The following is a 21,444-nucleotide window of genomic DNA, read 5'->3' as shown; positions in this document are numbered from 1 at the left end:
CCACCTTGGAACCTCAATCTCAATCTGGTACTGGACACGCTGCAGTCTCATCCCTTCAAATTGTTACACATCATCCTAGCTTATTTATTGTCATAGAAGGTGGCCTTTTTAGTGGTGGTCACCTCCATCGTCCGGGTTTCTGAGCTCGCAGCCTTGTCAGGCAATCCTCTGTTCACCGTCTTCCATTAGGACAAGGTGGTCCTGTGTCTGCCTTCCTACCTAAGGTGGTGTTGGCCTTCCACATCAATGAAGATATAGTCTTACCTTCATTCTGTCCCTCCGCCACTTAACCAAGGGAACACACTCTCCACACGTTGGATTTAGTTCAAGCCTTGTGACTCTACCTCTTTCAGATGTCAAGTTTCAGGTACTCTAACTCTCTTTTTGTGATCCAAGAGCGCTCGAGACGTGGCCTTGTGGCTTCTAGAACGGTCATATCACATTGGATCAGATTAGCAGTGGCGGAGGCCTTCTATGCCAAGGGCAGAGTACCTCTCTTATGTGTTACTGGGCACTTCTTGGGGTAGTGCAATGGTGCGTTCACTCTTCAAGTGTGTAAGGCTGCCACTTGGTCCTTTCTACATACCTTCTCAAAGTTATACCGGGTGCACATTTTTTCCATCTGCCGATGCCTCCCTTGGTCAAAGAACTTTGCAGACAGTCAAAGAATTTTGCAGACGGTCATAAACTAACCGCATGCATTTTATATGCTCTTCACCTACCTCTGATGGACTGCTCTGGATTGTCCCATCGTCTTCAGCTGTGTCCCCCAATGACTTGGACAAGAAAATAAGATTTTTGTATTTGCTATAAAATCTCTTTCTTATCAGATTCATTGAGGGACACAGCACTCGCCCAGTTCAATACTAAGAACTTTCCGATATTGACCTCCTTGTTGGAGCATTCTCCCCTGAGTTGCACATGCTTCTAAACTGTGTTATAGTTTTACTGTCATAGCCTTTTGTTTTCTACTTGTTGTTCCTACTGCTTGCATACAAACTGGTTAGCTTGGTGCCTGCAGGAGGGGTATAGCTAGATTGAGGAGCTAACACCTTTTTGCTTAGTGTCCGCCTCCAAGTGGCAGTAGCTATACCCGCGGTCTTCAGCTGTGTCTCCCACTGAACATGACGAGAAAGAGAGGTTTTATGATGAGTACAAAAATCCAATTTTTTTCCCCTGTTCTCTCACACATGGATGTTGAGCTGAGCTGTGCTTTCATGTGTATAGGAGGAGGTAAGCTGCAGTCAGACAGCTCTGGCGCCAGCTTACCTTCTGGGGAACATGTTCCCAATCTTCGTCTCCCTGACGTCAGGAAACTTGAGCTGCCCCCACACAAATCGGAGAGTTGTCCAACTTCACCTATAATGGTGGGCTTGGACAGCTAAAGTCTATGGTGACCCTAACAATGCCCATGTGTGGCACTTCCAGCAGCATCCACAAACGGGCCTACTTTTTTTGAAAATTATTCTTTCTTTTCATAATAAAATATGCCCTGTTTTGACTTTGTCTGTCCCGGTTCTTTACATACGTCAGAACTTCTAACTTCCAAACATTTACCCGCATTTTTTAGAGATGACTGACCTCTTGCATTGGTATAGCTCATTTGCTTTGGCATGTAGAAGAAGGTCTGAATGTATGGTTGCCTGTCCACAGTGGGAAACAATATCTTAAAACATTTTAATAATACTCAAAACTAGTAGTAGAGAATGTCCTTCCTCTATTATCCTGATTGACATAATGGTTTAAACAAAACAAACCATGAAGCCATTAGCATACGTCCATCCATGTCACATTATAAAAGTGTAATATAAGCACTTTCCCTGCATTAATTGTAGTGTGACCACAGCTATTTTTCTAGTTGAGCAGTATGCATGGTTCAGAGGCAATTACTTCACTGCCTTGCTTTCCATGCATCTCTGTGTAGTCTAAGTGCAGGAAGCACAGGAAGAGGTTTAATGAGGTAGCTCAGCATGTAGCAAGGCCCTACATGAGGTCTTAATAAAAAAGGAAGGGCAGGTTTCGCAGCCACGTGTTGCATGTCTGCAGAGGGAAAAAGGCAGCAAGTCGCAATCTGTGAGGTGTAGAGATCTAATGGATGGGAGCACCCTCTGCTGGCACAATCATGTTTTCTCCATATACTGCAATGCATCGGAACAAAACTATTTCAAAATTAAATTTATAACTTTTTATAGAAACTGGAGGGTGACGTGCTAGTTGGTGGCACCGTTTGGGTAAAAATTCACAGTTGACAATATACACTGAATGGTCATTTTATTAGAGACACTCATCTAATAGTGCGTGGGACCTCTGCAGGAATATTGACCCACGCAGGAAGGATACTTCTTGCAGTAGTGACCTGTTCTGATAGGAAGGGTTCATCCATTCATGCTGCTTGTGCCAAAGTCTGACTCTCCCATCAGCATGGTGCAACAGATATCTGGATTCATGTGACCACAAGAAACCCCCTCACGGTTGTCAGTATTTGCACTACTGACTCTGGCTAATCTACAACTGATGACCATGCCCCATTTGAAGTTGCTCAGATTGCTCTATTTTTGCCATTTTAACGTGGATTCACACTGAAACTGATCCACTGAAAACTTGCGTACTTGATTTTATACTGCGCTCTGGGGTCACGTGTCTAACTTTCATGTGTCCCTAAGGGCGCTTTCACACAACAGTTTTTATGTTCAGTTTTTTGTGAGCCAAAACCAGGAGTGCAGAGAAAGTATAATGGAAAGGTTTGCATGTCTTCCGTATTTTGGACCCGCTCCTGGTTTTGGGTCACAGAAAACTGAACCTAAAAACTATCATGTGAAAGCACCCTAATAAAGTGGCCATTCATTGTATTAAAATCCTAGATCTTATAGGAAATATGTAATATATAATTTACTATAGTTTATTATTTTTCTTTTCATGATGTTCATGTCTCTAAATTTGGAGCCTATAAAAAAGAAAATCTCAACCTTGTTAAATTGGTAGTTCTGAAGCTTCATTATCAGGGACTATTGCTGACTAGTTAAAGGTTTCATACGATGCCAGATCAGCAAGACACATATTAATAAAATGCTTGTTTCAGGCAAATATAACAACTGGGATAAAGTGGACCCAGCAGAGTTGTTCAGCAAAGCACCCACGGAGAAGAAGGAGGCCAATCCCAAACTCAACATGGTGAAGTTTTTACAGGTGAGTGAATGTTACCTGTTGCGGATCAGTTGATTTTAGCAACGTATAGGCTGCTGATGCAGCTCTGCGAATTCCCTCTGTCTTATGGCGTACATGAATACATGCTGAGACTGAATAGCGGTAATATGCTGGTATTAAAGTGGCTTTCCTAAAACAGTACATGAAACTTTTAAATCCAATGAAACTTCTTCAGAAGAGCATCTTGATGAGAAGACGGCCCATTCATCTAGACCAGATTTCTTCTGGCAGAAGTTCAGTATCCTATATTATATATTACATACTGGCCGTCTTCTTTCACAGGATCATCCCTCTAGAAGACCTTTTTTGATGCAATTTTTGGCGATCGCCTCAGAGGTTTTACTGTACTAACAATTCCAGGACGTATTTTCAATGGATTAATCTGAATGCCACTTGGTATCTGTCCGAAGCCTGTGAATGTCTAGACAATATTAGCTACGTCCAGCAGTTTTTGAATTTGGTTCATCTAGAAACAGCACCACCGAGTGGCTGAATGATTTTGCAGACAGGAAAAAAACTGATTTCTTCACTTAGACCGGCCTCACACAGGTGATCTGGATTCTGCATGCGGGAATCCACAGTGGAATCCGGCTCTGATCCCGGCTGGTGACCTCGCATACCTTCACTTTTCTGTATTGTGGATGGTCGTGGACACTCACCGTCGGTCATGGGCAGCACAGATTTTTTTTTAAAGTATTTGTTTTTCCCGTGCCGTTGCTAGGGGATGAAGTGGGTACCCGCGGCCTATCCACAATGTCAATTGTGACGGGCTGTGGGTTGGACGGCTTCCATTGACTTCAATGGAAGCCGTCTGTGCGGATTCTGCACATAAATAGAACGTGCTGCGATTTTAAATCCGTCCGCGGAATTTGCTATCACTATCCACTTATGTGAGCGGATATGTGAATGCTCAATTTTTTCACTGTGTGCAGAATATCGCAGATCGTCCACGTGTATGGCGATTGCGGATTCCGCAATTAATATCTGGTTATGTAAGACCGGCCTTAGGTTAGCCAGGTAGCATCTTTGCTAACGTATTGTTTGCACATGTCAAGACTTTGTGGAAATACAAGCAGATCATATTTTTAGAGTAACAGATATGTAATATATTTCCCCATTTCACTCAGGTGGAAGGCCGTGGATGTGACTATATAGTCTTGTGGTTGGATTGTGACAAGGAGGGAGAAAACATCTGCTTCGAGGTGACTTCATGATGTGTTATAACATCCGCTCTTTAGCTTTTATTGGTTTTGTTCTATTCAGATACTAAATGAATTTTGTTGTTCTCTGCTTCAGGTTCTGGATGCGGTGCAGCCGGTGATGAATAGATCGCACACAGGGGATCTTACGGTGTACCGTGCTAAATTCAGTTCCATCACGGACACCGATATTATGAATGCTATGAACAAACTTGGGGAGCCCAACAAGAATGAAGCACTTTCTGTCGATGCTAGACAGGAGTTGGACCTCAGGATTGGCTGCGCCTTCACAAGGTTAATTCATGTTGTTTAATCTTTAACCTGTTATTGACCGTCCATGAACCTTTTTTGCCGCCGTGCAGGTTTAACCCACTATAGGTGTCCTATTCCAGGAAGAGCTAGGGCTCCGCTGTCTAACAGCCAGGCTTCTGCTCTAATGGCTGACAGCAGAGAAACCTCCATTCCTGACTATTTAACACTTTCCATGCCACAGTCAACAGTGATCACAGCATGTAAGTCGGTGATATGGGAAGGGGGCTCCCCCTGTTCCCCATTTGCTCTCCGCAATCCTATCGAAAGATGCTAATGAGTTCACATGGCAGCTGGAGGCCTGACGAAGACCTTTATGTTTGCCATGTCACTCAGTCTATTAGAACCTGCCTCCAGCAGAGTCTTAATAGGCCGACATAATGTTCATAGCTCACTGCAATACAGATATAATGCATGTGCTATGCTAGTGATTGAACGATTGCATCTTCACGTTCCCTTGTGGGACTATAAAATAGTGTTCAAAAAAAGTTAATTAAATTTTGTTTAAAAAAAACTCCAGTGTGTAAGGAAAAAAAAACTCCACAGAATTCTTTTTAAATAAAAAAACAAAACAAATGTGATTAAAAAAAAAATACACATCGATGTTACTAGGCTCATTAACTCCTTAAGGACCGCCTATACTTCTTTTAATGGCGGGCATTAAGGGGTTTTATTCTGCAGCGCCGTCTTTTGATGTAAGCTGCATGAGAACCCTGGCGTGAGTCTCCCTCTACACGTCGCAGTCAGTACGTCCACCGCATGTAAAAGGCTGACTGAGGGAGGCTGTCACCAATCGGACCCCGCGATCCTGTCCCGATGGATTGCCATAGCACCCCATTTCCCCTTTACTGTGTAAAAAATAAAATCACATGTATCAGTATAATCGTACTGGCCTACAGAATTAATATAACATATTTATACTGCATGGTGAACACCGCTGAAAATAAAAAAAAAGCATGTCAGAATTGCAGATTATGTTAATTTTGCCTCTAGAAAAAAATTTAATAAAAAGCAATCAAAATGTTATATGTTCTGCAAAAAACTAGCCCTTATAGAGCTGCATTGATGGAAAAATAAAAATGCTATGGCTCTTAGAATGCAGCGGCACAAAAGTAAGTCTTAAAAGAAAAAAACAATGCTTTTTGTGTACTAAAATAGCAAAACCTAAAACTATATACACTTGGTGTCGCCGAAATTGTGCTGACTTAGCGAATTATGTTATATTTATTTGGCGCACTGAATGCTTTAAGAATGAAATCTAAAAACCAACTTGCAGAAATTTTTTTCCCCAACTTTTATTAAAAAAAAGTTACAGTATTCCATGTACCAAAAAATGATGCTATTAAAAAGTATAACTTGCCCTCATATGGAAAAATTGAAAACTTTTATTGATGGAAAAATTAAAAAGTTATCACTCCTGGAATGTGACAATGAAAAAAACCGGAACCATTAGTTGGTCATTAAGGCGCTAACTGGCTTAGTCACTAAGGGGTTAACAATCCAAACAATGAAAATATTTAGTTATTTATACCACATGGTGAACAATGCAAAAAATTTCAAAAATGTCATAATTGCTATTTTTTGTTCATCTGCCTCTCAAAAAAACACAATAAAAAGTGATCAAGATGTCACATTTACCGAAATGATATAAATAAAAACTACAACTCTTCCTACAAAAAACAAGACCGCTCCGTTAATGGAAAATAAAGAAGTCTTGGAATGCGACGATGCAAATGCATTTTTTTTTTCGTTTTAAAAGTGTTTTATTATGTAAAGTAGTAAAACATTTAAAAAACAATATAAATTTGGTATCACGGTGATTGTATTGACCTGCCGAATGAAGGTAAAAGATCGTTTATGCCACACAGTAAATGCTGTAAATAAAAAAAAAATAAAAATTCTAGAACTGCATTTTTTGGCTACTTTTGCCTCCCAAAAATGAAATAAAAAGTGATTTTTAAAAGTCATCAGTTGCCCAAAATGGTAGCAATGAAAACTACAAGTTCTGAAAAAATAAGCCCTTTTATATAGCTCTATTGATGAAAAAATAAAAATGCTGTAGGTCTTGTAATGCGGCGATGCTAAGACTATATAAACTTGGTACCGCTGCAGTCGTAGAGTTCCAGAGAATAACGTTGTCATTGGGGGTTTTTACCACATGGTGAATGCCAAAACAACAAAACCTAAAAAACAGTGTGGGACTTTCTGTTTTACATCCCCTCCATAAAAAATTGATAAACGTTTTACAACACATTATACGTACCCCGGAGTCAAGCCATAAAAAATATGACTTGTCCCACAGAAAACAAGCCTTCATATGGCTATTTTGACGAAAAATTAAAGTTATGGCACTTTCAATAAGATGATTTAAAAATGAAGAAAATTGTAATTTAGGCAAACAGTAGGCCCAATACTAAGGGGTTGTGGAATTGCGCAATTGTTGCTTTTGGGTAGTTTTATTCTTTTAACTGTATAGTTCCTTTACATTCTACACTTTCAAAAAAATAATAAAAATCAAGCACCTAGAAGGAGTTATCGTTCTGCTGCAAAACTCATCATGCAGTTACATCTGTGGCAGATCTGCACAGTTAGGCCTCATGTCCACGGGGAAAATCGGGCCCGCTACGGATTCTACATGTAGAATCTGCAGCGGGTCCCTCCTGCCCCGCGGACATGAGCGCTGAAAATAACAATAAATGAGAATAAACTTACCTCCCATCCGCTCCGTTTCTTCTCTTCGCGGCGGCGTCATCTTCTCTCGTCGCGGCCGGATCTTCATTCTTCGGCTCGGCGGATGTGCACGATGACGTCGGTGACGTGCCCCGCGCATGCGCCGGGCCGAAGCAAAATGATCCGGCCGCGACTGAGAGAAGATGGCGCGGCGCCGAAGAGAAGAACCGGAGCGTGTAAGTAAAATATGATTTTTGTGTCCCGCGGATCCGGACGGCTTCCATAGGCTTCAATAGAAGCCCGCGGGAGACCCGCATGAAAATGGAGCATGGTCCAGATTTTTTCATGCTCCATTTTTTTTTAAATCACTTTTATTGACGATCCGCGGGTATTTATCTACCCGCGGGTGGTCAATGCATCCCTATGGGGTGCGGATCCGCGCGCGGGAGAAGAGTTAAAATCCGCTGCGGATTTTAATTCTTATTTTCCCCGTGGACATGAGCCCTTAGGGCTCATGTCCACGGGCAAAATATGATTTAAGATCCGCAGCGGATCTCCCGCACGCGGATCCGCATCCCATAGGGATGCATTGACCACCCGCGGGTAGATAAATACCCGCGGATCGTCAATAAAAGGGATTTAAAAAAAAATGGAGCATGGAAAAATCCGGACCATGCTCCATTTTCGTGCGGGTCTCCCGCGGGGACGGCTCCCGCGGGCTTCTATTGAAGCCTATGGAAGCCGTCCGGATCCGCGGGAGACCTAAAATAGGAATTTAAAGTATTTACCATCCGGCGCGGGCGGGGAAGGTCAGCTGTTCCTCACGGCCGCATCTTCCTTGCTTCGGCTCGGCGGATGTGCCCGGCGCATGCGCGCGGCACGTCGGCGACGTGCCGGCGACGTGCCGCCGGCGTCAGGAATTCATCCGCCGGCCGAAAATGAAGATCCGGCCGTGAGGAACAGCTGATCTTCTCCGCCCGCGCCGGATGGTAAATACTTTTAAATTCTTATTTTCGGCGCTCATGTCCGCGGGGCAGGAGGGACCCGCTGCAGATTCTACATGTAGAATCTGCAGCGGATCTGATTTTCCCCGTGGACATGAGGCCTTAGAGTAGTGGTGTGATTAGATGAACAATCTTGCCACTTGTGTGTAGTGACTTCTTTTTCTGCTTGTGTAGAGCTTGTTGACCGCTAGACACCTCTATGATGGAATCAAAGAAATTTCGTGCGGTTAACAGAGTTTGAGAGTGGCGCGTTATTATCTGAGAAGCTGAATGCTTGTATCAACGAATTCCCCACCACCTCGGCCGTTCTGACCACACTGTTAGTAGGTGTTGAGACCAGTGGATGCATGAGGGAATGCACACAAGGCGACCGGGCTCAGGATGCCGTCATCAGACCCCCAGTAGAGAAAAAAACAATTGATCGTCCCACAAGCACGAGCATCTTCTATGGTGGTGGTGTCCATCATCCAGAGAGAGGTGGTACAATTGTAACAAGTCCCTATGTGTGTGTCAGAACCATTTCCAGGCGCTTGGCTGAAGGATATTTAGGCTCACAGCACCTATTGCATATAATGACTTTGACACCACCCACTATTGCCTCCGTTTGCAATGGTGTCGTAAACGACAAAACTGGGCTGCGAAAGAGTTAAACCTGGTTGTCTTCAGCAACTATTCCAGGTTTACTTTAGGCACTGACTGGCGTGTTTGTGTTTGGAAACCTATGGGTTAGCATCTCAATCCTGCCCTTTCTGTTGAGCGGCACACTGCCTTCACTGCTGGTGTGATGGTCTGGGGGGGCATCGCATATGGTAGTTGGTTACCCCCAGTAGTGGTACGAGGGACAATGACAGCTCAGCAATATGTTCAGGATATCCTGCAGCCACATGTGTTGCGTCTCATGGCAGGACTTCCAAGAGGCATTTTCCAGCAGGATAATGCTCGGCCAAACAAAGGAAACCTGTCACGGGAATGTCTCCACAACATTGTCAGACTTCCGTAACCTACCTAGTCACCAGATTTATCCCTAATAGAACATGTATGGGATGATCTAGGACACCAGCTTCAACAGCCTACAAGTTTGCACAATCTAGAATCTCAGTTACAGCAAAAATGGACCAATATGCCGCACGATACCATGCGGAACCTGTATGCCTCCATGCCCTCCCTTATCACATCTTGTACCCAAGCTAGAGACTGTACAACAGGGTACTAGAGCCTCCTCAAGTCTTCAGTTTTCTGCAAAAAAAATTACGGAGTTTTGCTCTGATATTGTAATCGCTTATATTAATGTTACAATCACACATAGAATGTTTCATTAGATTCCGACAACTCCTTCTAGGTGCTTGTTCTTTTTCTTTCTTTGACAATGAGTGTACAAAAAAGTTGTGACTTTTTAAAGTTTTCATCAGTCATGCCACACTCGAAAGGGGCGTGGCCATCCCGACCCACTAGATTTTAAAATTTATGCCAGAACCTGGTGTAAATGTACTCCAGCTATTAGCTGGCGTTAATTTTCTTTTCAGGCAACCCGAATTGCTTAATATATGAAGATGTGTGTCTCTCTTCATACATTGGGTGCATCTTGCACCTGATGGCTCATATTAGGAGTGGCGTTTGAAACGAATACTTGCATGTAAAATTTCAATACTTGCTCATATAGACTGTTTTTATTTTGTCACTAGTCCAAACTCCAGAGTACCTGCTTCATATTTAAAGAAACATACCCACATAAAACACATTTTTTTCATCCCTGCGCCCCTCACCTGATTGCCTGCCACACTCTGGAGGTCTCCTCCATCTATTGTACCGTCTTCCCTGCAGCACAGCCCCCTGTCTTATGCTTACCAAGCACCATTTTGATGTTAATTTTACTTTCACATTGTTCCCATGATGCATAGCCACTAGCTAATTCTGTGCTGATACCATTTTTGCTTGCTGGGAGGACAATGTAAATATTATTAAAGGGAAGCGCTCAGCATTTTCTACTCTACTAAACTAACTACAAGAGCACACCAAGGGATTACCGCAATTTTCATAAATACCTTTGTTATACTTCCCTATGAAAGGATACCTTTGCAAAGTATCTTTGAGAGTATGTTCACATGTAGCTGAAATGCTGTGGAGTTTTCACACTGGAGAACTCGGTGGAAAAATCTGCAGCATTTCCACACCCACACGTGCACCACAGGACCCACGCATGTACCGGAAGTTTGTGGAGCAGCACATGCACAGATCAAAACAATGAATGTGTCCACAAAAGGGATACATCATCTATGCATGTGCCAGTCCGCAACTTTCTGATGGATGCGTGGATGATGTGGGTACTCGGCAGACCGGGATGGGTGGGCTTATTGAGAAAACTCTGGGCAAAAGAGTCAGTCCAGGCCCCCCACCCATTAGTAAGTGGGGAAACTCCTTAAATTACTACTTGATACCAGCCTTCATATTCTTGATCTTATTGACAACATTGCTTTCCCACAGGTTTCAAACAAAGTATTTTCAAGGTAAATATGGGAACCTGGATAGCTCCCTAATATCTTTCGGCCCCTGTCAAACTCCCACATTAGGATTCTGTGTGGAGAGACACGATAAGATCCAGTCTTTCAAGCCTGAAACATACTGGGTTCTTCAAGTTAAGGTGAGCCGACTGTGAAATTATACTTGCTATATCTATTTTAGTGATTATGGTGGTGTCTGAGATATCATTTTAAGTGATTTGTTTACTTACAGATATCATAAGGGGGTCGGTTCACACAGATTTTCCGCTGTAGATTTTGCAGTGAATCCACAGCAGATTTTGCCAAGGATTTCACCCTATGCATTGGTGGGGAGAGTAGTTTCCCCTTGAGGAGAGTCTTATATCGGCCATGCAATATTGCCTAGGGAAAAAGTATGCAAATATGGGATGGAAAATTAGCCCCAAAGTGTCAAATATTTAAAGGTGACTTCCCTATAAGTTAACGTTCGACCCTTCAACACTCTTTGACTGCACTAATGAGGGGCAAACACCTGGAAACAGCCAATCTGTAGAGAAGTGTCTTTTCCTTCAGAAGAATTCTCCGATTTGGCTTATTTTCTTAAGGCCCATTTTACACTTAAAGGGGTTGTCCCGCGAAAGCAAGTGGGGGTATACACTTCTGTATGGCCATATTAATGCACTTTGTAATATACATCGTGCATTAAATATGAGCCAAACAGAAGTTATTCACTTACCTGCTCCGTTGCTAGCGTCCTCGTCTCCATGGTGCCGTCTAATTTCAGCGTCTAATCTCCCGATTAGACGCGCTTGCGCAGTCCGGTCTTCTCCCTTCTGAATGGGGCCGCTCGTGCCGGAGAGATGCTCCTCGTAGCTCCGCCCCGTCACGTGTGCCGATTCCAGCCAATCAGGAGGCTGGAATCGGCAATGGAACGCACAGAGCCCACGGTGCACCATGGGAGAAGACCTGCGGTCCACCGTGGGTGAAGATCCCGGCGGCCATCTTCGCAAGGTAAGTAAGAAGTCACCGGAGCGCGGGGATTCTGGTAAGTACTATCCGGTTTTTTTTTTTAAAGCCCTGCATCGGGTTTGTCTCGCGCCGAACGGGGGGGCTATTGAAAAAAAAAAAACCCCGTTTCGGCGTGGGACAACCCCTTTAACTATTATCGCTCAAAATGAGTTCAAAAGAACGCAATTTGAGCGATAATCATTCAGTGTGAATGCGAAAAAATCGCTCACTTGTCGTTCACAGGTTGTTAAGCTGATTTTTCAGTCAGCTTGAAAACCATTGCAGACTTGTCGTTCTGTGCAAACTCTTTCTGCTCAGCGTTTTCCATGGGAGGTGAATGAGAAGCGGACAAGAAGCCCGCGATCCAGCGGGAAGTCTTTTTGTGTAAATGCTCTGCACAAGCGCTGACGACATTAGTGGTGACATCCGCACTCTTACAGTCATTTGAAGGACTGCTGGCCCATGTATAAGGGCCATTAGTCATGTTGTCAAGACCTGTTGAAAGGTTGAACATTGATTTATAGGGAAGTAACCTGCCAATAGGTGGCACTATGGAGGTATTTTTCCATTCCCTATTTCCCTTTTTTTCCCCCATGGAGCATTGAGTGGACTGTATAAGACTCCCCATTGCCAACATGGCTCTCTCCACAAGGAGAAACTTCATCCCCCCCCTAGACCCATGTTAGAAGCATCTTACCCAGCCAGCCAGTATCCTGCCATGCCCTGATGAGGGGCAAACACCCTGAAATGGCCTGTCTACAGATAGGTGTCTTTTCCTTATGGAGAAGACACTGATTTCTCTTATACACTATGCATTGCGACAGATAAAATTCACAGTGGAAATCTGCAACACAAATTGATATGCCTTGGATGTAGAACAATCGTGGCATGATAATTCCTGCATGGATATTTTTCCACAGCATCTGGATGAGATTCATTTAGAATCTCATTCACTTTGCTGTAATACATTGCGGGTTTTCTGTCCACAAATCTGAATAGAAAATCAGCGGCGTTTCTACTCTGTGTGAACATAACCTAAGGAAAGTCATATATTGTATAGAACCCAATAGGCCATTTTGTTAGTTTGTTCAAGTTACTTCTACTTATTACCTTTTAATTCAGGTGAGCCGTGGCCAAGAGCATCCTCTTACTCTGGACTGGGATCGTGTTCGGGTATTTGACAGAGAAATTGCTCAAATGTTTTTAAACCTTACAAAGACAAGCAGGGAGGCAAAGGTAACTGTGCACTTCTTCTTTTGTGTTATCAACACCTGTCAGTCAACTGCTTTCATCAGACCCATAGACTGAATACAGGGGCAGCAGGAATTCTACAGTTGTGTTCAAATGCCTCCTCATCACAGTTGTATGCTGAGGGGCAGTGGGGTACTCGGGGACCCTTATTCTAGTAATTGGTGGAGCTCCCAGCAATCATGCATTTATCATTTACCCTTAGAATCTATTATAGTTAGAGATGAGCGAGCACGAAAATGCTCGGGTGCTCGTTACTCGGGACGAACTTTTCGCGATGCTCGAGGGTTCGTTTCAAGTAACGAACCCCATTGAAGTCAATGCGCGACCCGAGCATTTTTGTATTTCGCCGATGCTCGCTAAGGTTTCCTTGTGTGAAAATCTGGGCAATTCAAGAAAGTGATGGGAACGACACAGCAACGGATAGGGCAGGCGAGGGGCTACATGTTGGGCTGCATCTCAAGTTCACAGGTCCCACTATTAAGCCACAATAGCGGCAAGAGTGGGGCCCCCCCCCCCCTCCCAAAAACTTTTACTTCTGAAAAGGCCTCATTAGCATGGCATACCTTTGCTAAGCACCACACTACCTCCAGCAAAGCACAATCACTGCCTGCATGACACTCCACTGCCACTTCTCCTGGGTTACATGCTGCCCAACCGCCCCCCCTCCCCCCCACAGCGCACACCAAAGTGTCCCTGCGCAGCCTTCAGCTGCCCTCATGCCACACCACCCTCATGTCTATTTATAAGTGCGTCTGCCATGACGAGGAACCGCAGGCACACACTGCAGAGGGTTGGCACGGCTAGGCAGCGACCCTCTTTAAAAGGGGCGGGGCGATAGCCCACAATGCTGTACAGAAGCAATGAGAAATAGAATCCTGTGCCACCGCCATCAGGAGCTGCACACGTGGGCATAGCAATGGGGAACCTATGTGCCACACACTATTCATTCTGTCAAGGTGTCTCTGCATGCCCCAGTCAGACCGGGCTTTTTAATTCATAGACACAGGCAGGTACAACTCCCTATTGTGAAGTCCCTGTCGACCGACAGCATGGGTGGCTCCCTGGAACCCACCGGCGGTACATAAAAATATCCCATTGCATTGCCCAACACAGCTGAGGTAGTAATGTCGTGCTTAATGCAGGTGGGCTTCGGCCCACACTGCATGCCCCAGTCAGACTGGGGTTCTTTACAAGTGGAAACAGATGCATTTATAATTCCCTGTGGACCCACAGCATGGGTGGGTGCCAGGAAGCCACCGGCGGTACATAGAAATATCCCATTGCATTGCCCAACACAGCTGAGGTAGTAATGTCGTGCTTAATGCAGGTGGGCTTCGGCCCACACTGCATGCCCCAGTCTGACTGGGGTTCTTTACAAGTGGAAACAGATGCATTTATAATTCCCTGTGGACCCACAGCATGGGTGGCTCCCTGGAACCCACCGGCGGTACATAGAAATATCCCATTGCATTGCCCAACACAGCTGAGGTAGTAATGTCGTGCTTAATGCAGGTGGGCTTCGGCCCACACTGCATGCCCCAGTCTGACTGGGGTTCTTTAGATGTGGTTTCAGATGCATTTATAATTCTCTGTGGACCCACAGCATGGGTGGGTGCCAGGAAGTCACCGGCGGTACATAAATATATCCCATTGCATTGCCCAACACAGCGGATGTAACGTCAGCTGTAATGCAGGTGGGCTAAAAATTCATTTGATTACACTGTAGGCGAGGGCCCCCAAAAATTGCTGTATCAACAGTACTAATGTACATCAGAAAAATTGGCCATGGCCAACCCAGAGGGCAGGTGAAACCCATTAATCGCTTTGGTTAATGTGGCTTAAGTGGTAACTAGGCCTGGAGGCAGCCCAGTTTAACGAAAAATTGGTTGAAGTTAAAGTTTCAATGCTTTTAAGAGCATTGAAACGTATAAAAATTGTTTAGAAAAATTATATGAGTGAGCCTTGTGGCCCTAAGAAAAATTGCCCGTTCGGCGTGATTACGTGAGGTTTCAGGAGGAGGAGCAGGAGGAGGAGGAGATGGAATATTATACACAGATTGATGAAGCAGAAATGTCCCCGTTTTGGATGGTGAGAGAGAACGATGCTTCCATCCGCGGGTGCAGCCTACGTATTGCTTAGGTATCGCTGCTGTCCGCTGTTGGAGAAGAGAAGTCTGGGGAAATCCAGGCTTTGTTCATCTTGATGAGTGTAAGCCTGTCGGCACTGTCGGTTGACAGGTGGGTACGCTTATCCGTGATGATTCCCCCAGCCACACTAAACACACTCTCTGACAAGACGCTAGCCGCAGGACAAGCAAGCACCTCCAGGACATACAGCGGGAGTTCAGGCCACGTGTCCAGCTTCGACACCTAGTAGTTGTAGGTGGCAGAGGCGTCACGGAGGACGGTCGTGCGATCGGCTACGTACTCCCTCACCATCCTTTTACAGTGCTCCCGCCGACTCAGCCTTGACTGGGGAGCGGTGACACAGTCTTGCTGGGGAGCCATAAAGCTGGCAAAGGCCTTGGAGAATGTTCCCCTGCCTGCGCTGTACATGCTGCCTGATCTCTGCGCCTCCCCTGCTACCTGGCCCTCGGAACTGCGCCTTCTGCCACTAGCGCTGTCGGATGGGAAGTTTACCATCAGTTTGTCCACCAGCGCCCTGTGGTATAGCATCATTCTCGAACCCCTTTCCTCTTCGGGAATGAGAGTGCAAAGGCTCTCCTTATACCGTGGGTCGAGCAGTGTGTACACCCAGTAATCTGTAGTGGCCAGAATGCGTGTAACGCGAGGGTCACGAGAAAGGCATCCTAACATGAAGTCAGCCATGTGTGCCAGGGTACCTGTACGCAACACATGGCTGTCTTCACTAGGAAGATCACTTTCAGGATCCTCCTCCTCCTCCTCTTCCTCCTCCTCAGGCCATACACGCTGAAAGGATGACAGGCAAGCAACATGGGTACCGTCAGCAGTGGGCCAAGATGTCTCTTCCCCCTCCTCCTCATCTTCTTCCTCCTCCTCCTCCTCCTCACCGCGCTGAGATATAGACAGGAGGGTGCTCTGACTATCCAGCGACATACTGTCTTCCCCTGGCTCTGTTTCCGAGCGCAAAGCGTCTGCCTTTATGCTTTGCAGGGAACTTCTCAAGATGCATAGCAGAGGAATGGTGACGCTAATGATTGCAGCATCGCCGCTCACCACCTGGGTAGACTCCTCAAATTTTCCAAGGACCTGGCAGATGGCTGCCAACCAGGGCCACTCTTCTGTAAATAATTGAGGAGGCTGACTCCCACTGCGCCGCGCAAGTTGGAGTTGGTATTCCACTATAGCTCTACGCTGCTCATAGAGTCTGGCCAACATGTGGAGCGTAGAGTTCCACTGTGTGGGCACGTCGCACAGCAGTCGGTGCACTGGCAGATTAAACCGATGTTGCAGGGTCCGCAGGGTGGCAGCGTGCGTGTGGGATTTGCGGAAATGTGCGCAGAGCTGGCGCACCTTTCCGAGCAGGTATGACAAGTGGGGGTAGCTTTTCAGAAAGCGCTGAACCACCAAATTAAAGACATGGGCCAGGCATAGCACGTGCGTGAGGCTGCCGAGCTGCAGAGCCGCCACCAGCTTACAGCCGTTGTCACACACGACCATGCCCGGTTGGAGGCTCAGCGGCGCAAGCCAGTGGTCGGTCTGCTCTGTCAGACCCTGCAGCAGTTCGTGGGCCGTGTGCCTCTTCTCTCCTAAGCTGAGTAGTTTCAGCACGGCCTGCTGACGCTTGCCCACCGCTGTGCTGCCACGCCGCGTGACACCGACTGCTGGCGACGTGCTGCTGACACATCTTGATTGCGAGACAGAGGTTGCGTTGGAGGAGGAGGAGGAGGAAGGTGCTTTAGTGGAGGAAGCATACACCGCCGCAGATACCACCACCGAGCTGTGGCCCGCAATTCTGGGGGTGGGTAGGACGTGAGCGGTCCCAGGCTCTGACTCTGTCCCAGCCTCCACTAAATTCACCCAATGTGCCGTCAGGGAGATATAGTGGCCCTGCCCGCCTGTGCTTGTCCACGTGTCCGTTGTTAAGTGGACCTTGGCAGTAACCGCGTTGGTGAGGGCGCGTACAATGTTGCGGGAGACGTGGTCGTGCAGGCCTGGGACGGCACATCGGGAAAAGTAGTGGCGACTGGGAACCGAGTAGCGCGGGGCAGCTGCCGCCATCATGCTTTTGAAAGCCTCCGTTTCCACAAGCCTATACGGCAGCATCTCTAAGCTGATCAATTTTGCAATGTGCACGGTTAACGCTTGAGCGTGCGGGTGCGTGGCGTCGTACTTGCGCTTGCGCTCAAACTGTGGCACTAGCGACGTCTGGACGCTACGCTGAGAGACGTTGCTGGATGGGGCCGAGGACAGCGGAGGTGATGGTGTGGGTGCAGGCCAGGAGACGGTAGTGCCTGTGTCCTCAGAGGGGGGTTGGATCTCAGTGGCAGGTTGGGGAACAGGGGGAGAGGCAGTGGTGCAAACCGGAGGCGGTGAACGGGCATCGTCCCACCTTGTGGGGTGCTTGGCCATCATATGCCTGCGCATGCTGTTGGTGGTGCCTCCCCAGCTGATCTTGGCGCGACAAAGGTTGCACACCACAGTTCGTCGGTCGTCAGGCGTCTCTGTGAAAAACTGCCACACCGTAGAGCACCTTGACCTGTGCAGGGTGGCATGGCGCGAGGGGGTGCTTTGGGAAAAAGTTGGTGGATTATTCGGTCTGGCCCTGCCTCTACCCCTGGACACCGCACTGGCTCGGCCTGTGCCCACACCCTCACTTGGCCCTCCGCGTCCTCGGCCGCGTCCACGTCCTCTAGGCCTACCCCTACCCCTCAGCATGCTGTATTAGCAGTGATTTGATTTCACAGGCAGGAAAGAAATTGGCGCAAGCCTGCAGGCCAAATATAATTTTTTTACTTTTTTTAAAAAGGAAAGGCCCACTGCCTCTAGTGAATGAATAATAAGTTTAATAACTGTGTTGCGGCCCTGCAAAAGTGTCACAGAACTTTACTGTTGCAGAGTTATTAACTGTGGCAGAGCAGGTATTTCCCAGGCAGGAAAGAAATTGGCGCAAGGCTGCACTCAACCGTAGCTGGTTGCGTCTGATTTTTTTACGTTCTCCACGCAGCACACACGTACCCAGAGCCCTTAGGACTGACAGAGGCAGGGCAAATATACTTTTTTCCCTTTTGTTTAAAAGGATAGGCCCACTGCGTCTATTCACTGAATAATAAGTTTAATAACTGACACTGTGTTGCGGCCCTGCAAAAGTGTCACAGAACTTTACTGTTGCAGAGTTATTAACTGTGGCAGAGCAGGTATTTCCCAGGCAGGAAAGAAATTGGCGCAAGGCTGCACTCAACCGTAGCTGGTTGCGTCTGATTTTTTTATGTTCTCCACGCAGCACACACGTACCCAGAGCCCTTAGGACTGACAGAGGCAGGGCAAATATACTTTTTTCCCTTTTGTTAAAAAAGAAAAGGCCCACTGCGTCTATTCAATGACTAATAACTGTGTTGTGGCCCTGCCTACACAATTCTGTGCCTGTAGTATCAATGGAGGGTGCAATGCTCTGCACCGCCGATTTTGAGAAGGAAAAAAAAAAAAGCAACACAGCTAACAGCAGCCTGCACAGTACTCCACACAGTTAAATGTGGCCCTAGAAAGGACCGTTGAGGTTCTTGAAGGCTACACTCACTCCTAACACTCTCCCTGCCTAAGCACCACTTCTGTCCCTAATACCGGGTGCAATGCTCTGCACTGCCGATTTTGAGGAAAAAAAAAAATTTCTCCACTGCTAACAGCAGCCTGCACACACGTAGATGTGGCCCTAAGAAGGACCGTTGGGGTTCTTGAAGCCTACACTCACTACAAATACTCTCCCTACAGCAACTCCAATAGAACAGCACTTTCCCTCAGCTAACTCACAAGACATCTGAGGCGAGCCGCGGGAGGGGCAGACTTTTATACTCGGGTGACATCTGATCGCCCCAGCCACTCACAGCAGGGGGGTGGTATAGGGCTTGAACGTCACAGGGGGAAGTTGTAATGCCTTCCCTGTCTTTCAATTGGCCAGAAAAGCGCGCTAACGTCTCAGAGAGGAAACTGAAAGTAACCGGAACACCGCGTGGTACTCGTTACGAGTAACGAGCATCCCGAACACCGTAATATTCGCACGAATATCAAGCTCGGACGAGTACGTTCGCTCATCTCTAATTATAGTCTACATTGTAGCGGTTCTTTTCCATTAGTTTACCATTGCATTTTGGCAGTCAGAATAGTGAAAAAACCTTAAGTGTGATGGACCCATTATAAGCGATTGTGTGCAAAAATATATCATGAAGGATCACAACAGATCCATCAGATGTCATAAACCGTGTAAAAATAAATACAATGTAGGAATGATGGTGTTGGTGGAAGCAGAGCCTTACATACAAATACTCTCTTTTTGTAATATTGTTTTGTTTTTGTAAATACTCTGACTCAAATACCTGCTTTAAATTTCAAGATACACTCTGTGTATTAAGAACACATTTGGGGTTAAGTACCCTAACCCGTTCATGACTAGAGGTGTTTTGAGCCTTCGTGCACAGAGAAAATTTAATCTTTTGGAATACTGCATTCGATGCGTGATTTATTTTTGTTTCGTAGTCTTTCCCAAAATGTGTTTTTTTTTATTTTTATTTTTTTTGCGGGACACATGAAATAGTTATTGATTATTTTGGGGGGGAAAACTACATTTTTACCTAATTTTTTCATACTATGTTTTAAGGTACTTTGTTTAAAGGTTGCTCCACTTCTAGCTGTTTTGTTTTCAGAAGCAGACTGCTCCGTACATTGCGCAGTGGCTCAGGGTGTTACTGCAGATTGAGTCCAACTGAAATGAATTGGATTCAGCCTGCAGTACTAACCTAGGCCTCTACGCAATGTTCAGAGCTGTCTTGCTTCCTTCAGGAAAACGGCTAAAAATGGGACAACCCCTTTAAAGAGACCCTCCAGTCCCAGGACAAAATTTGTCCAAGAACTGGAGTGTGGAGTTAGTTTAGCTGGTGCCGTCATCTTTTTAGTTCTGCTACCCATCTGCCTGTTCCTGGGATCCCTCTTCATACGTCTTAGATGACTATAACGTTTCTTAGTATAATCGATGCATACTTAGCACTGGTGTTGCATCAGTAGTCTAAGACATTACAAACTGCTCTTACTGTTGCTCGCGTGAACAGCACTAACCAATCAGGAAGAATCATGAACAGTCTGAATACTGATGTACAGTGTGCATAGAGTATGCACAGTGGGCAAAGATACAGCAAGCCGCTCACCTCACCAGGGATCCCTCCATATGCCCAATGGAGCAGAAAGAGAAGCAAGACTGAGCGTATGTGACCACCTCATGACATTTAATGAGGTGACAAATATAATAGAAACATCAAATTTACGGCACTTGGTCCTGGGTTTTAATCCCAGGCAATAGTAAAAATATGGCGAGGGATTAAAGCCACTGCTTCTGCAGTCAAGCAGAAGCAGGTTGGGTTGTCAGCTGTTAGTTACAGCTGACAACCTGAAGGAGAAGGGAGAAGCGTTTTTTAACCACTTCTGCCTTCTCCTTTCCCTGGTATATAGCGCTCAATGTGCTTTGTGTACTAAGAAGCGAAAAGGGAAGTGTTTCTTCCACTAAGCGAGCTGGCGATCACGTGACCGCCAGTATCACCTGACACAGCAGAGCTGCAGGGTCCTAGCATGCCCTGATCAGCTCTGTCACTACAGGGGATGTTTTCTCCTGTAACTGAGGCTCCTACAGTGGTAAAGTGTCAAATAAAAAACAAAACATGTGAATGACCCCCAGAGGTCTATTATGACGTCATGGGGGACATAGATGGTAAAAAAAAATAATTGCATAAATAAGTGTTAAGAAATTACGGAATAAAAGAAAAAATATATACATAAAAAAGAAAATCACCCAAAGCCGATGCCAACCAAAACCATCGCCGTATGCGCTCTGTAATCCAAAACCATACATATTATATATCAAAACGTCGCAAACAAAATGAGGAACCCATTCCCATACTTTATTTTAGCGCAAGTATACTAATTAAAAATAACTAGAAATGTTAAAAAAAAAAAAACCTTTTTTTCTTAGCTATATACCCCCAATAAAACAAAAAACTGGAAAAAGTCAGTGAGAATGTTATTTTAAAAATAGTCCTGTAAGTCACGGGAAAAAAACACTGCGCACATAATTTTGGTAGCTGAAGGAAAAAAACAGGGCAGTAAAACCACCACGTGTAAAATCCCTAAAAAGTGTCTG

At 45.7% G+C, this 21,444-nt stretch overlaps 1 protein-coding gene across 2 annotated transcripts in view; it reads left to right on the top strand.

Moving 5' to 3' along the window:
* Positions 1-21,444, top strand: part of TOP3B (DNA topoisomerase III beta) — a 60,492-nt gene that overhangs the window by 12,991 nt on the left and 26,057 nt on the right. For both annotated transcript variants that reach the window (XM_066603510.1, XM_066603509.1), the window contains exons 4-8: positions 3,080-3,186; positions 4,332-4,406; positions 4,501-4,697; positions 10,868-11,024; positions 12,994-13,107. In XM_066603510.1, the coding sequence (XP_066459607.1) occupies positions 3,080-3,186; positions 4,332-4,406; positions 4,501-4,697; positions 10,868-11,024; positions 12,994-13,107 (650 nt within the window). The remainder of the gene's footprint in view (positions 1-3,079; positions 3,187-4,331; positions 4,407-4,500; positions 4,698-10,867; positions 11,025-12,993; positions 13,108-21,444) is intronic.

Source organism: Eleutherodactylus coqui, chromosome 5 (assembly GCF_035609145.1).
Source record: "Eleutherodactylus coqui strain aEleCoq1 chromosome 5, aEleCoq1.hap1, whole genome shotgun sequence".
Classification (NCBI taxonomy): Eukaryota; Metazoa; Chordata; class Amphibia; order Anura; family Eleutherodactylidae; genus Eleutherodactylus; species Eleutherodactylus coqui.
The sequence above is the reverse complement of the archived record's forward strand: the minus strand, read 5'-3'. Positions and strand labels throughout refer to the sequence as shown.